The sequence below is a fragment of the Aegilops tauschii genome, chromosome 2, assembly GCF_002575655.3.
Source record: "Aegilops tauschii subsp. strangulata cultivar AL8/78 chromosome 2, Aet v6.0, whole genome shotgun sequence".
NCBI classification, from domain to species: domain Eukaryota; kingdom Viridiplantae; phylum Streptophyta; class Magnoliopsida; order Poales; family Poaceae; genus Aegilops; species Aegilops tauschii.
This window is the reverse complement of record NC_053036.3, coordinates 602,725,804-602,742,585: the sequence shown is the minus strand read 5'-3', so window position 1 is coordinate 602,742,585 and position 16,782 is coordinate 602,725,804. Positions and strand designations below refer to the sequence as shown.

Here is a 16,782-nt window from a genome sequence, read left to right as displayed (position 1 = left end):
AATCAGCAAGAGCACCATCAAAAACTAAAAAGTGCATTGGAATAGCACCACTTGAGCTATCAAATGCTTAATAAAAAACAATTGCACAATTGCTAGTTTGATTCACGCGTTAAAGCTTGTGTTAAGCAATTCAGTAAGCATCTCCCAACAAAGCAGTAGGAGCAGTAAAAGAGCAGAGATACTGAATTAACTTAAAAGGTGGGTTCCTCCAGAAACAATGACATAAAATTAATCTCTCGAAGAAAAACTATATCTGAAAACTACAGATGTTCTAGGACTAAAGGTGCCAATGACCATGGGAAATAAATAGCAGGAATTCCAGTGCTTTAAGCATGGAACAAACAGAATAATAGATGCATGAATAGTAAGGAAAATCGGGTGAGTAGGAAAGAACAAAGTAAAGGCACATGAACTTCATCTTGGCAAGGTGATGATTCATGGAATGGGCCATGGAGATGGATCCAAAATCACAATTTCTTGGCTGCAAATATATGGGCATGAAGTCAGGTATACTATTTAATAACTTTTTTTTGAAAGAAAAAGCAGAGCAGTTTCTGTCTTATGCATTTGAAAACATGTATGAAACCTGAGTGACCGAGGTCAATTACATGAAGGTAATGTTAACGCTGTGCAGAAAGTACAGCTGGCCATTACCAAGCCGTGTTAAGCTAGAAACAGAGGAGGGGAAAGGGATAAGAGGTACAGGTTATGTATTAACTCTGTTAACAGGTTAACTGAACCTTGGTCCTGTGACTTCTGGCTGTTGGGAGCAGTGACTAAAATATGCTTTTGTACCTGATAAGATTAATTACTTTGTAGCTGATTTTGTACCTACAATATGCAAGATCGAGTTAATTAGGCAGATCCCAACTGCAAAGAGCCCTGTTCTTCCTCGCCCAATGCAAGGCACACCTACCGGCTCGCCGAGCTCCACGCCAGAGCAAAGGGAGGACTGAAGGGACTTCACGACGAGAAGCAGCAAGGTTCATGTTGCCTTGCGATGGAGCCGAGTGGAGTGTGGAGGGCGGCCTCAGCCAAGTGAAGCGGATGCGGAAGGTCAGAGGAGCCCGGCTAGGCGAAGCCGATGTGGGGCACTGGGGAGGCGCTGCAGGTCCCCGGCGACACCTTTCTCTTCTCTTTTTTGAAAGTTACACCGCGCAGGATTACTGGACTTGTATTAAGGTAGTACTCCTGCAACAGTATAATACGCAAAGGACGACGAAGCCGCAGACGTAGAAGAACACCCGCAGCCAACCCTGGTCACGGAGAAACACCATCGCTCGATGCTCTGTGCGCCGCAGTTGTAGTCCGCCCTTGAAGACGAATCTTGAAGGCGATATATAAACATGCATCGGACAGAGACACCCTCCATGCCTCGTCGAGATCGCGCCGGAATACCCCACCTGAATAGGTTGAGGCCTGATTCCGCCGAGATCGAGCCACATCTTTGAGTGGTGACATGGTAGTGCGTTGCAGAGCTGGATTCCGGCGGCGGCGGCCGAAGATGAGATGAGCAGACGAAGCGCTGCTTTGTTCATTAGAGAAAATGCACTGAGAGCCTAGGAGGTGGAGCCGTGGAGGATATGATGCATCTGGTCTTTTAGAATGGTTCGTATGTATCGCAAGGAGAAGCAGTATTGCGATCATATGGAGATCAAGCTAATTTATAGGGAGGGCAAAAAAAGATGAAAGGAAGGGGAGAAGACGGCACAATATGGATTTCGTGAGTATCTATGATGTGGGCTGCTTTAATTGCCAGTTCGCTAGTGGCAGAAAACAAAACGACTAGAAACGAATGGGCTGCCATGTACGCTAGACTAATGGGCTGCCAGTTTGCTAGCAACAGAAAACTGAACGGGCAGAAAAACAAACCACAGGACAAAAACCGAATAACCACTTTGTAGAAAGCCGATGACATGGCAGGATAGCTGAGGTGGATAGGTTGATGAGGTGGATAGGCTGCATGTCAAAAGAAATAAGATAGTGGGGATCAACTATTTAGGTATTATAGATGTGGAGTTTTGGGATTCTTTCCTCCTCCTTCTTTAATGAATGATACGCACGCTCGTGCGTATTTGAGAAAAAAATTGTCTTAGGGAAGGAAAATATACTAGAAAGTTCGTAGCATACTATATGTTGAGAGAAAATGTAAGGATTCACAACGTTTATTTCGTGGGGCTAAGCACAATACAATGACAAGAATGCGCTTTTGCTAATCCTCAGTTGCCTGAAAATCCACAAAATTATATCATCGGAAGTTGCACACTACCAACATTAAACTTGTACTCTAAATGTTTTGCAAGTCAGTTATATGTTAATGACTTTTTTAGCTCACATGCTAACAATGGAATGACGGCGATAATTCTCTTGTATGTTCGTACTACTAATGAATAAACAACCCAGTAAGAATGTCTACCTTTTTAGCATAGTGGTATGTGCTCTGCCTTGCATATTAAGGGATCCTTTGATTCAAAGGATTTCATATGTTTTTTTGGAGGATTAGGATTCTCAGGATTATTTCTATGTTGGTTTAAATCCTATAGGAATTTTTTCAAAGGATTTCTTTGCACTACTTCCCATAGGATTTCTAACATCCATTCCAAACCTCTCTGAAAGAATTCTTTGTATTTTCTATGATACAATCAAACAACCCAAAATCCTGTAGGACTGAGATGACCATGACATTTCAATCCTATGTTTTCCTATTCACGTGTTTTTTAGATCCTGTGAATCAAAAAGGCCTTAAAGCTTGAGGAGTTAAAGAAAGAAACGATAAACGGTGTAGTCACCACAGAGCGCAGCCTATACATCAGTGTTAGGGAACTGTACATCTAATGGTGCACACAAAGTACAGTTGGAGGATAAGCACATACAGAAAGTGTCCATATACGCCTACTGCTGGTATGGAATCACGGTGGTGTGTTGTTCAGTTATTTACCTATATTTTTATCTGTCCTTACAATTATTTGGAGATTCCTAAGTTATTCTACTGCTATGATTTTTTTGCTGTCGTTCACATTTTTTGGACCTAAGATTGGAATAACATGTTGTTTAAATTGCCAATTTTTCAATTGATTTAATCCAGGAACAAAACATGATGATGACATTAGCAGTGTTAACCTCATTGTGATATTTTACCGTGCAAGCATGTGTTGTACTACACACAGAGTAGAAACATCTATGTAAACAGATCGTACCACTAAAATAGGAATAAACAAGAGAGGGATAAACGGATTATACCCTCCAGTCGGCCGGTTAAAGCAGCGGCGGCGACGGGAGCATCCTCGACAGTCTTCTTCTTGGATTCAGTGGTTTGACTCATCATGATGTTGAAGACGTCGAGGACGTAGTCGAAGTCGATGAACATCAATCAGCAGTCACGCTTGAGACACAGGAAGGAAGAGTAGGCTACAGAAGATCTGCGCCGCCACTGCTAGCAGGTGGGCAGGTGGGGGGGGGGGGGCAAGGATGGAAGCCTGACGGTGTTAATTTAATTATAGCCCTCTCGAGTCGCCCACGAGACAATGATGCCAGGGGGCCGGGAGCCACGATGAGACTTTGTCAATCGGCCCACAGGAGGTTGGAGTCGTGCACTATCAAAATTGATGAAATCACCATACAAGTTATGTTTGGCTTTTGATATGTAATAGTTTTGATCGTACATAAAAAACATTAAATCGGAAACTCCATAATGGTGGGATAAAAGGAAAGGATTCAAAACTTTATTTTGGTGGAGCTTAATATGAACAATATGGATTTAGTGTTGCATATATAAGATAAGCCTCATTAGTTCGGAGTGGCTTGAAAATTCCAGTCTCCTAAATTACACTTATTTTGCAATGTTCATATATTTTTTAATTTTTAGTGTGTTTTTGGGTTCATATGTTACATAACCTGTAGAATATGATGTTCCACATTGATCCAAGAGATTACAAACATACAATTCACAAAGAAAATAAGAGCTTACAAATAATAATAGTACACTTACAGGAGGGGCTATAAAATTTCATTTAGGTTTTTTTTTTATCATTTATGCCATTAGTTATATTCCCACTACTCAGTTTTGCCACTAGAAATTTCAACTGCTCAAAACTTCCATCGGTCCGTTAGGCGTTTGCTCAAAAATGGCACTAGACACCATCACTGTTAGCTCAAAGTTTGTTTATTATGTTACAATGATCAAAATACCCATGGACCAACATGTCAGCACTCCTTCTATCTCACTACGATAATGTGTGGGTCCCACTTGATCCCAACAACGTTCTTATTTTCATGTAGAATTATCCGCTTGCTTACTCCTGACAAGTGGGGCTCACACTTATCATTATGAGATAGAGAAACTAACATGTGGGTCCAGGGGTATTTTGGTCATATAACATGGTCAACATGTTTGACCTGGCAATAACAGTGTCTAATGGTATTTTCAAGGAAACATCTAATGGAACAATGGCGTTTTTAGGTTTCTAATGGCATTTTTGAGTAAGCATCTCACGGAACGATGACATTTTTAGTAGCTGTGACTTTTGATGGCCAAACTGAGTAGTGGAACACAACTAGTGGTATAAATTATAAAAACCCTTTCACTCATGACCTGATGTGGAAGAAAGCATATGGGTGGTTGAAATCGGCAGGGGCCGGGTTGAAATTAGGGAGCAGGTTTACAGAAAGCATAATCAAGGGGGGCGATCTTTGTGTAGGCTAATTCCGTAAGTCTAGCATTTTTGGTTGAGATTTACGGGAAGTTCTGGAAAGTTAAGATGACCAGATCTTACAAGCTCGTAGAATAATAATCTTTAACATGAATATGAACACAAGAATTGCAGTTTCAGCAGTTCAGCCGAAGCGTGTTTATGTCTCGCTTATAGCGACAAACGGTTCCCTCACCCACGAGCATGCTACAGGCCACTGGTGGGTTGGCCCAGTAAGGACGTGGGTCGCCACACTAACATCACTTAACTATGTTTTACCTTCTTCTAAAAAAAAAACTATGTTTTACATTCTTTTTCTCTTTTTACTTTTACTTATATTTTAAATGCATATATTTCAAAAGATTAAATTTACTTAGATATTCAAAAAACCATGAATTTAAAATATGTTAAGATAGTATAAAAAAGTTTCAGAGTTTAAAAAATGTTGATAACTTTCAAGAAAACTGTTCGTGACAATGAAAAAATGTTCCTTTGTTTAAAAAACAATGTATGTGAAAGTTTTGAAAAAATGTCTACACAATGTAAAAAATTATTTCGTATCAATACAAAATTGTAGATGATATTTTAAAAATATACTCCTGCATTTAGAAAAATGTCAGTGACATTTAAAAAGATGTTTGTACAATGGAAACAAGTATTCACGTAGGTTAAAGAAGGTTTATTTCCATTGAAAATGTATGTGATATTTTAAGAAATATTCATGTGGTTAAAAATATTTATAAAATTTTAAAAATGTTTGTGTAGTTTAAAAAGGATGTTTATTGCTATTAAAAACTGCACAACGTGTATTTGAAAATTTGTTCATGTATTTAAGAAAAATATACATCATTTATTTTAAAAATATCCAACTTGTATCAAAAAAATGTTTCACATGTGCGCTAAGAATGTAAATTATGTACTGTAAAAAGATAGACATGTATTAAAAAAACTAATAAAACCAACAAAGAAATTAGAAAAACAAAGAAAACCCATAAAACCAAATTACAATGAAGAAAGAAAGAAAAACAAAACAAAAAATGAAGAAAATTGAATCCGTACGAACCTACAGCCACACGAGCGGCAGCTAGCGAACTGCTAGCTGGTAATCGGTACTGGCGAGACATAGCTAACGTGGTTCAGGCGGGAAAATTTAAGTTCTCTAAGCAGGCCGTGGGCTTTTAAGTAGGTGGGTCAGTCCATACAGCGCCTAGTCAGTCGCTGGAGAGCACCGTAGACTGAGGGAGAAAGAAAATGCAGCGCCGGTCGTCGGATTGGGGCCTGGTCGGCGGCATAGCGCCTGGCTGCCGGCGGCAGGCCAGCGCGGCGGGCGTTGCGGTTACGCACGCATCCGGTGGCGCAGCAGCGCATCGATCCCTTTCGTGAGTCCATTAGAGTTCAGGTGGAGGATCTTGGCTGGGCAGGCGAGCTGTTTGATGAAATGCTCAAGTGAGCTCCGGTACTTCAGAGAGGAGTTCGATTCGAGGGCGTCTAGGCGGGGGCTGAGCAGCATTGAGGTAATTTCCTTTTCTTGAGGTTTTCGAATTGCCACTGCCTGGTTGCCTGGAGACCTGCGGCGAGCGTGGTCAACTGGGCATCTCCTTGTTGCCCTGGATGGCACGGTGCGAGATGGCGACTATGTGACCAGCTTAGTCCACCGAGATCACTATAGGCATAGTGCATAGGATCAGCATAGGACATGGGGTATCTATCTCCATGCCCTGGATGGCACGGTGCGACGACCAAGTGACCAGCATAGCGATCGATGCCCCCATAGTCCATGAGCATCACTATCGGCACAGACAAGTTGGACACGAGCTTCCATGTAAACCCAAAAATTGTCACATCACTGATTATGCCACGGAGAGTTTTCTTTATAGTACTAAATAGACATATTTGAGATGAAGTTGAATAACGAAATACTGTTTTTGGTGCCGGACCAATAAAACCTATCGGCACTGGAGACTTGAAGTCAACTTAGAAAGATGAAAGGTTTTCTAGACAACTTATAGAGGAGATCGATTACTAGTACGAGTATCACCATTGTCTAGCTAGTTCCCAAGCCAAGCTAACCAAACAGTAACAGCATGTGTGCTCATGCAACTTCCGGTAAGCCTGTATCTCGCACGCCACAAGCAAAGCTCGTCGTGCCAGCGCTGATGGCCCTTCAGCTCATCGTGGCAACAGTCGCCGCTGTCCCACTAGCCTTGCCTGGCTGCCCGGAGGCCTGCGGCAGGGTCATCGTCCCCTACCCTTTCGGCTTCCGGCAAGGCTGCTTCCACGCGGGCTTCAACCTCACCTGCGACGAGACACGCCACCCTCCGAAGCTGCTCCTGGGCAACGGCGTGGAGGTGGATGCCATCTCCCTGGTGGATGGCACGGTTCATGTGCAGAGCAAGACCGTGATTGCCACGCGGTCCGGCCCTATGAGAAACAGCACGCGGATGCCATCTTTCATCAACTCCAACGGCTCGTGGGTCAGCGGCCTAACGGGTACCGGCGGGCAGCAGCTCGCTCTGTCGTCCGAGCACAACGTATTCGTGGCCATCGGATGCAACTTCGTCGGCTACCTCGTTGCCCTGACCCTTTTGGCAGTGCTCCCAATCACATCAGCGCCTGCGCCGCGCTGTGCGATGGTTATCAGGGCCCCGAGGAGTTCACCTCATGCTCGGGCGTTGGCTGCTGCCAGACGATGTTCAAGGATTTGGTCGATAGAGAGGCCGTGTACCAGGTGACGTTCAAGGATTTGGACTATACGGATGCCAGTTACCAACCGTCGGAGTCAGTAGCCACGCTCATAGTCGATCGCGAGTAGTTCAACGGGAATGCGGGGGTGATGCTTAATAACACCTTCGGTTCTTATGACCACCATTGGGGAAGTTTAAGCCCCGGAGCCGTACCCACCGTATTAATTTGGTGGCTGGAACAAGAGCGTGACCGTGATATAGTGTTCTATGATCCTAATATCTCTCACTGGAGATGCCTAAGTTTGAACAGCGTCGTTACCTATGTTAATGGATTTGCAATAAGGTGCAGTTGCTTGGACGGATACGAAGGCAATCCTTACATGCGTCACGGATGCCAAGGTACCGCTACACACTCACCTCCGCCTATTTTTCATCCAGTGGCTGACACTTCTTACTGTATCTAATTAATATCTATATTTGTGTGGGAGAGTATAAAACTCATGAGTTTGTGCTCTGATGGTAAGCAAATCATTCCTATAATCTCTAAAAGGCAAATCATTCCTATAATCTCTTCCGAGAGAAAAAGGAAGGGTTCACAGGTTCTATTTTGGTGGGGGTCAAATTAGAACATGTGAATTAATAGATAAGAAAAATGTATAAAGTAAAATTAATTTCAGCCATTAAGTTCCATTGTAACACAAGAAGATCACATTAACCAGTTCAGTCACCATGTAGTAAATGTGGTCTGCTATGTCAAACTCGAAAAATGAGGCAGTTCAATCACTTTAGCAATTTGGAATTGCAAAGATAATTGCGTGTTCTAGAAAGGGCCAAGACTGTCTTCCCTATGAAATTTCATCTTCACAATATAACATGCTATCCTGCTAAAAAAAATCCTTCACGTTTCAATTATTCTGCCCTGCAACTTTAGTCACTACGGTTTATTGGTAGTCGTTTCGAGGTTCCTTGCTTGGAATCTTGGAAAGGACTTTGAATTCAACTCAAGGAGGGGGCGCAGCCAACCAGTAAGAACCTATGTACACTATGTTAGCCAAAACAAAACAATACTAGATTCAACTACTATCCTCTACTCTGATACTAGATTCGAGGATACGAGGGCAACCCCTTACATCACTGATGGGTGCCAAGGTATGTTACTTGTAGATTCTGCTGGGCTCTAATTTACGTAGTTGCGGTAGTTATAACGTTACGACAGAACATGCGTGTGTGCTATCTTAGTTTTTTCCATTCGATCTATAAACCCCCCTGCATTCCAACTGTGTTTTTTTCCTTCAGATATCAACGAGTGCCTACAGCCAGGTGTTTATCCCTGCCATGGGACCTGCATCAATATGCCAGGGACATACCGATGCTCAGCAAAGAAAAGAATCATCAACTTACCAAGTACGGAAAACACACTCAATAAGGCTTTTGTTGGTGACAATTACAAAGAGAAAAGTCCATGTTTTGTTCATCAACTATTGTGAGTTTAGTTCTTTGCCTAATATACAGATATGTTTTACTAGAAAGTTAAATTTTAAATACTGCTGCTGCTAGGACCTAACTGCTTAATCCTTCAGTTTACAGTTAGTTATTTCTAATGCTAACTCAAAGCATCAGTAGGGTCGTAGATCAGTCAGACATGGATAACAAAAAGAAATAAAAGAATGACTATAAAGTACTTCCAATATGAATGGTCTAGTAGATATTTATATACCAACAAAACATTTTTATGGTATAGTTGAGTAGTCTGAAACAGATTTAATGCAGCAGCTTGATTTCTTGAAGTGAACAAAACATATACTGTTTTATCATTCTTACGTTTGCTTTCTGCAGGTCTAATTACCATAATAGCAATTGCTGCTGGTTTTGGCCTACTTTCTTCAGTCCTAGGTGTTGCCCAAGTCACAAAAAAACTCAAGAAACGAAGAGCCAAGAAGTTCAGACAGAAGTTGTTCAAGAAAAACCATGGATTGCTTCTGCAACAGTTAATCTCTTCGAACAAAGATATAGCTGAAAAGATGAAATTTTTCAGCTTACAAGAGCTAGAGCAAGCAACCAACAAGTTTGACCATAACCGGATCCTTGGCGGCGGTGGGCATGGCACCGTGTATAAGGGCATCTTATCTGATCAACGTGTTGTGGCCATCAAGAAGGCCAAAATTGTAGTTCAAAGGGAAATCGACCAGTCACTAGTAGAAAACTGGGCTTTGCTCACAGGGCAATATCCACATTAGTCCCGGTTCAGTCACGAACCGGGACTAATGCGAGCATTGGTCCCGGTTCGTGCGGCCAGGGGCCTGCCGGGCCTCGTGGGGGCATTGGTCCCGGTTCGTCCGGCCCCTTTGGTCCCGGTTGGTGGGACAAACCGGGACCAATGGGCCACGCTCCTGGCCCACCACCCTTTAGTCCTGGTTCATACCACAAACCGGGACTAAAGGGCTGGTCCTAGTTGCGGCCAGTGTTTAGTCCCACCTCGCCAACCGAAGGGCGCTCACACCAGTTTATAAGCCCGTCCCTCTCTGCCTTGTTGAGCTCCTCTCAAAGTGAAAATAGATGCCCTTATACAGGGAATTTGACCTAAATTCACAGTAAATTTCTTTGAATTTCATAGAAATTTATTATGAATTTAGGTTGAATTTTCTCTATAGGCGCATCTATGTTCATTTTTTTATATTAAATAAAATAAATAAACCTTAATAAAATAAATAAACCTTAATAAAATAAATAAACCTTAATAAAATAAAATAAAATAAACTATAGTAACTAAAATAAATAAACCTTAATAAATTAAATAAAAATAGCAGCAGTAAAATAGATAAAAATAGCTGCAGTAAAATAAATAAAAGTAAAATAATTAAAGTAAAATACATAAGTAATTAGAAATAAAATAAATAAGTTTTTTGTTGTAAGTAGAAACAAAACAGAACAAATAAAGCAAAAGAGAAAACAAAAAACAGAGAAAAAAATTATGCCACCTACTTGGCCACCACGGTGTGAATACGACTTGAAACCCATCCATGGGCCAGGATTCAGGCCCGCAGAAGGCCCAGTAGGCCCCACAGGCAAAGAGAACGGTTAGGCCCGAAAGACTGCAGTTGAGAGGAGCTCGAGAGGGTGGGCGCAGCAGCGCTTATAAACCACTCTCGAGCCCTCTCAACTAGCGAGGTGGGACTAAACTTTTGACGCGGGGCAGCACAAGGCCTTTGGTCCCGGTTGGTGCCACCAACCGGGACTAAAGGGGCATTGGTACCGGTTCGTGGCACCAACCGGGACCAAAGGCCTTTAGTCCCGGTTGGTTCCACGAACCGGGACCAATGAGTTCCCTATATATACCCCGTCGCCACAGCAGAGCACTCCACAGTGCTCTGTTTTTTCTGGCCGGCGAGGGGAGGGCATTTGGGTGCTCTAGCTCACCTCCTATGCACATGAGGTGTTCGATGAAATGTCTGAGCCACACTAGTTAATCTTTCTCCTCTCGAAACTCGACCTCCGAGCTCCATTTTCCCCGAGATTTGTCTAGGTTTAGCGGTGCGTCACGTCCCGTCCCCGTATTCACCGCCGTCGATCGCCCGCGCCGATCTCGTCGCCAGCACCACCGTGGTGAGCCTCTTGTTCTTATCTTCTTTTTGAAAGGAAAAAAATTCTTACTTTAGATAGATACTTGTCTAATTTTGTTACTTTTATTATTCCTTCTTATTACATAGTGCGATGGTTTTGGTATCCGCCCCCGTCGACCCTCGTCCTGTCTATGATTCGGATGTGGTATATATTATCTTTTTATAACTATTTGGTTCATTTATTGTTTATGACAAATATGCCGACCAACGTGACATAGATTTTATTTATCTAGGAGGTGGTTGAACCGGAAATTCTAACCGACCCTATTGTCGAGAGGTTAAATTTAGTTGAAGAAGAAAACAATTACTTAAAGGAAAAAATAAAAAAATTGAGGAGGAGAAGATGATATTGGAGTTGCATGTTGCGGATGTCGTCGATGATCACAAGATCAAGATGGATGCAATGCGCTTGAAGATTAGAAAGATTAGAAAATATGCCATTCATACCGAGGCTTGGTATCATTATGCCGTTGGATCAGTTGTTACCTTGGTTGCGATTATGATCGCATTTGTTTTCGCATTGAAATGTTTTACATAGTTTCAATGTATGGTTTAATTAATTAGATGCTCTGGAGAGCTATATATATGTTGTTAGATGAGTACTATGTATGTACTTTGGTTTTAATGTGATGATGAACTTCTATTAATTTGGTCACTTAATTATCTATTCATGATGTTCTGTAATGGTTTTTGACACACTTAATTATATATAATGCACGCAGATGAACCGGCAATGGATGTACGGTGACAGACACACCTCCGAGTACATTAAGGGCGTGCATGATTTTCTCGAAGTGGCTGAGGCAAACAAGCAGAATGGTTTTATGTGTTGTCCATGCCCTATATGTGGGAATACGAAGTCTTACTCTGACCGGAAAATCCTTCACACCCACCTGCTTTACAAGGGTTTCATGCCACACTATAATGTTTGGACGAGGCACGGAGAAATAGGGGTTATGATGGAAGACGGCGAAGAAGAAGAGGACGATGACAACTATGTGCCCCCCTGATACGGTGATGTTGCAACGGGGGAAGCTGCTGAAGATCAAGAGGAACCAGATGATGTGCCCAATGATGCTGCAAGGGGGGAAGCTGCTGAAGATCAAGAGGAACCAGTGCCCGATGATGATGATCTCCGCCGGGTCATTGTCGATGCAAGGACGCAATGCGAAAGTCAAAAGGAGAAGCTGAAGTTCGACCGCATGTTAGAGGATCACAAAAAAGGGCTGTACCCCAATTGCGAAGATGGCAACACAAAGCTCGGTACCGTACTGGAATTGCTGCAGTGGAAGGCAGAGAATGTTGTGCCTGACAAAGGATTTGAGAAGCTATTGAAAATATTGAAGAAGAAGCTTCCAAAGGATAACGAATTGCCCGATAGTACATACGCAGCAAAGAAGGTCGTATGCCTACTAGGATTGGAGGTGCAGAAGATACATGCATGCCCTAATGACTGCATCCTCTACCGCGGTGCGTACAAGGATCTGAACGCATGCCCGGTATACGGTGCATTGCGGTATAAGATCAGACGAGATGACCCTGGTGATGTTGAAGGCCAGCCCCCCAGGAAGAGGGTTCCTGCGAAGGTGATGTGGTATGCTCCTATAATACCACGGTTGAAACGTCTGTTCAGAAACGAAGAGCATGCCAAGTTGATGCGATGGCACAGTGAGGACCGTAAGAAAGACGGGAAGTTGGGAGCACCCGCTGACGGGTCGCAGTGGAGAAAAATCGAGAGAAAGTACTGGGCTGAGTTTGCAGCTGACCCAAGGAACGTATGGTTTGGTTTAAGCGCGGATGGCATTAATCTTTTCGGGGAGCAGAGCAGCAATCACAGCACCTGGCCCGTGACTCTATGTATGTATAACCTTCCTCCTTGGATGTGCATGAAGCGGAAGTTCATTATGATGCCAGTTCTCAGCCAAGGCCCTAAGCAACCCGACAACGACATTGATGTGTAGCTAAGGCCATTAGTTGAAGAACTTGTACAGCTCTGGAATGGAAACGGTGTACGTACGTGGGATGAGCACAAACAGGAGGAATTTAACCTGCACGCGTTGCTGTTTGTAACCATCAACGATTGGCCCGCTCTCAGTAACCTTTCAGGACAGACAAACAAGGGATACCACGCATGCACGCACTGTTTAGATGACACTGAAAGTATATACCTGGACAAATGCAGGAAGAATGTGTACCTGGGCCATCGTCGATTTCTTCCGACCAACCATCAATGTCGAAAGAAAGGCAAGCATTTCAAAGGCGAAGCAGATCACCGGAAGAAGCCCGCCATGCGTACCGGTGATCACGTACTTGCTATGGTCAATGATTTACACGTAATCTTTGGAAAGGGTCCCGGCGGACTAGCTGTTCCGAATGACGCTGAGGGACACGCACCCATGTGGAAGAAGAAATCTATATTTTGGGACCTACCCTACTGGAAAGAGCTAGAGGTCCGCTCTTCAATCGACGTGATGCACGTGACGAAGAACCTTTGCGTGAACCTGCTAGGCTTCTTGGGCGTGTATGGGAAGACAAAAGATACACCTGAGGCACGGGAGGACCTGCAACGTTTGCACGAAAAAGACGACATGCCTCCGAAGCAGTATGAAGGTCCTGCCAGCTACGCTCTTACGAAAGAAGAGAAAGAAATCTTCTTTGAATGCCTGCTCAGTATGAAGGTCCCGACTGGCTTCTCGTCGAATATAAAGGGAATAATAAATATGCCAGAGAAAAAGTTCCAGAACCTAAAGTCTCATGACTGCCACGTGATTATGACGCAACTGCTTTCGGTTGCATTGAGGGGGCTTCTACCGAAAAACGTCCGATTAGCCATTGTGAAGCTATGTGCATTCCTCAATGCAATCTCTGAGAAGGTGATCGATCCAGAAATCATACCAAGGCTAAGGAGTGATGTGGCGCAATGTCTTGTCAGTTTCGAGCTGGTGTTCCCACCATCCTTCTTCAATATCATGACGCACGTCCTAGTTCATCTAGTCGACGAGATTGTCATTCTGGGGCCCGTATTTCTACACAATATGTTCCCCTTTGAGAGGTTCATGGGAGTCCTAAAGAAATATGTCCGTAACTGCGCTAGGCCAGAAGGAAGCATCTCCATGGGCCATTAAACAGAGGATGTCATTGGGTTTTGTGTTGACTTCATTCCTGGCCTTAAGAAGATAGGTCTCCCTAAATCGCGGTATGAGGGGAGACTTACTGGAAAAGGCATGCTTGGAGGGGACTCAATAATATGCAGGGACGGATATTCTTGGTCTCAAGCACACTACACAGTTCTACAGAACTCTACCTTGGTGACCCCGTATGTCGATGAACACAAGAACAGTCTGTGCTCCAAACACCCGGAGCAGTGTGACGACTGGATTACATGTGAACACATCAGGACTTTCAGCAGTTGGTTGGAAACACGTCTCAGAGGTGACACCACTGTTTTTGATGAGTTGTACTCGTTGTCCAGGGGACCATCTTCGACTGTATTGACTTACAAAGGATACGAGATAAATGGGAATACATTTTACACGATCGCCCAAGATCAAAAGAGCACCAACCAAAACAGCGGTGTCCGCTTTGATGCAGCAACCGAGAGGGGAAAGGACACATATTATGGTTACATAATGGACATATGGGAACTTGACTACGGACATGATTTTAAGGTCCCTTTGTTTAAGTGCAAATGGGTCAATCTGTCAGGAGGCGGGGTACAGGTAGACCCACAGTACGGAATGACAACAGTGGATCTGAACAATCTTGGGTACACTGACGAACCGTTCGTCCTAGCCAATGATGTGGCACAGGTTATCTATGTGAAGGACATGTCTACCAGACCGAGAAAAAGAAAAGATAAGGAAGCGAATACATCATACGATGAGCCAAAGCGCCACATAGTTCTTTCAGGAAAAAGGGACATTGTGGGAGTGAAGGCAAAGACAGACATGTCTGAAGATTATGAAAAGTTTCATGAAATTCCTCCCTTCAAAGTCAAGGCTGACCCAAGCATCCTGATAAACGATGAAGATTATCCATGGTTACGGCGCAATAAGCAAATGACACAAGCGAAGAAAAAGTGAAGACTTTCTCCCGCAACTATTATGATGATACCATGCCAACTTTGTAACACACGAGTATGATACCATTGTCCGTTTTGTACACGAAGTGCATCTAGTTTTTGCCGTAACCCTCTCAACTTTCTTGCACATGCTATGTAGATGAAATGATGATACCATGCCAACTTTCAACCTTTTTAGAGTTCATTTGAAATGCTTTTCAATTTTAGGGTCTTATAGCTCAAAATAATTAGTAAATGCATGAAAAATAGCAGGCCAAAAATTAAAAATTATGCCACCTACTGGGCCACCACGGCCTGAATACGATTAGAAACCCATCCATGGGCCAGGATTCAGGCCCGCAGAAGGCCCAGTAGGCCCACAGGCATGTACAGAGAGGTTAGGCCCGTAAGCCTGCTTTAGAGAGGAGCTCGACAGCTCAGGCGCACCACACCTTATAAAAAGGTGCGGCTCTCTCTCAGCTGGCGAGGTGGGACTAAACTCCCACTACCACGCCGCTGTGCAAGGCCATTGGTCCCGGTTGGTGGCCCGAACCGGGACCAATTCCACCCTTTGGTCCCGGTTGGTGCCACAAACCGGTACTAATGAGGCTGTGGCCCCACGTGTTGGAAATATGCCCTAGAGGCAATAATAAATGGTTATTATTATATTTCTTTGTTCATGATAATCGTCTATTGTTCATGCTATAATTGTATTGTCCGGAAATCGTAATACATGTGTGAATACATAGACCACAACGTGTCCCTAGTAAGCCTCTAGTTGACTAGCTCGTTGATCAACAGATAGTCATGGTTTCCTGACTATGGGCATTGGATGTCATTGATAACGGGATCACATCATTAGGAGAATGATGTGATGGACAAGACCCAATCCTAAGCATAGCATAAAGATCGTGTAGTTTCGTTTGCTAGAGCTTTTCCAATGTCAAGTATCTTTTCCTTAGACCATGAGATCGTGCAACTCCCGGATACCGTAGGAGTGCTTTGGGTGTGCCAAACGTCACAACGTAACTGGGTGACTATAAAGGTGCACTACGGGTATCTCCGAAAGTGTCTGTTGGGTTGGCACGGATCGAGACTGGGATTTGTCACTCCGTGTGACGGAGAGGTATCTCTGGGCCCACTCGGTAATGCATCATCATAATGAGCTCAATGTGACTAAGGCGTTAGTCACGGGATCATGCATTGCGGTACGAGTAAAGAGACTTGCCGGTAACGAGATTGAACAAGGTATTGGGATACCGACGATCGAATCTCGGGCCAGTAACATACCGATTGACAAAGGGAATTGTATACGGGATTGATTGAATCCTCGACATCGTGGTTCATCTGATGAGATCATCGTGGAACATGTGGGAGCCAACATGGGTATCCAGATCCCGCTGTTGGTTATTGACCGGAGAGGCGTCTCGGTCATGTCTGCATGTCTCCCGAACCCGTAGGGTCTACACACTTAAGGTTCGGTGACGCTAGGGTTGTAGAGATATATGTATGCGGAAACCTGAAAGTTGTTCGAAGTCCCGGATGAGATCCCGGACGTCACGAGAGGTTCCGGAATGGTCCGGAGGTGAAGAATTATATATAGGAAGTCCAGTTTCGGCCACCGGGAAAGTTTCGGGGGTTACCGGTATTGTACCGGGACCACCGGAAGGGTCCCGGGGGTCCACCGGGTGGGGCCACCTATCCCGGAGGGGCCCATGGGCTGAAAGTGG

General features: G+C 43.9%; 1 protein-coding gene across 1 annotated transcript; it reads left to right on the top strand.

Moving 5' to 3' along the window:
- Positions 1-5,573: 5,573 nt before the first annotated feature.
- Positions 5,574-10,324, top strand: LOC109786154 (wall-associated receptor kinase-like 8). The gene is made up of 5 exons (XM_073509180.1): positions 5,574-7,416; positions 8,304-8,397; positions 8,444-8,521; positions 8,669-8,855; positions 9,209-10,324. The coding sequence occupies exons 1-5, from the start codon at positions 6,773-6,775 to the stop codon at positions 9,607-9,609; spliced, it is 1,404 nt and encodes a 467-aa protein (XP_073365281.1). The 5' UTR covers positions 5,574-6,772; the 3' UTR covers positions 9,610-10,324.
- Positions 10,325-16,782: the final 6,458 nt, after the last annotated feature.

Bases quoted from the DNA above. Each gene is read 5' to 3' on its own strand.
- LOC109786154 (XM_073509180.1), top strand. From the start codon at position 6,773: ATGTGTGCTCATGCAACTTCCGGTAAGCCTGTATCTCGCACGCCACAA. The intron at 7,417-8,303 runs GTGACGTTCAAG...CTGCAACTTTAG, and splicing joins ATAGAGAGGCCGTGTACCAG to TCACTACGGTTTATTGGTAG. The intron at 8,398-8,443 runs GTAAGAACCTAT...AAACAATACTAG, and splicing joins GGAGGGGGCGCAGCCAACCA to ATTCAACTACTATCCTCTAC.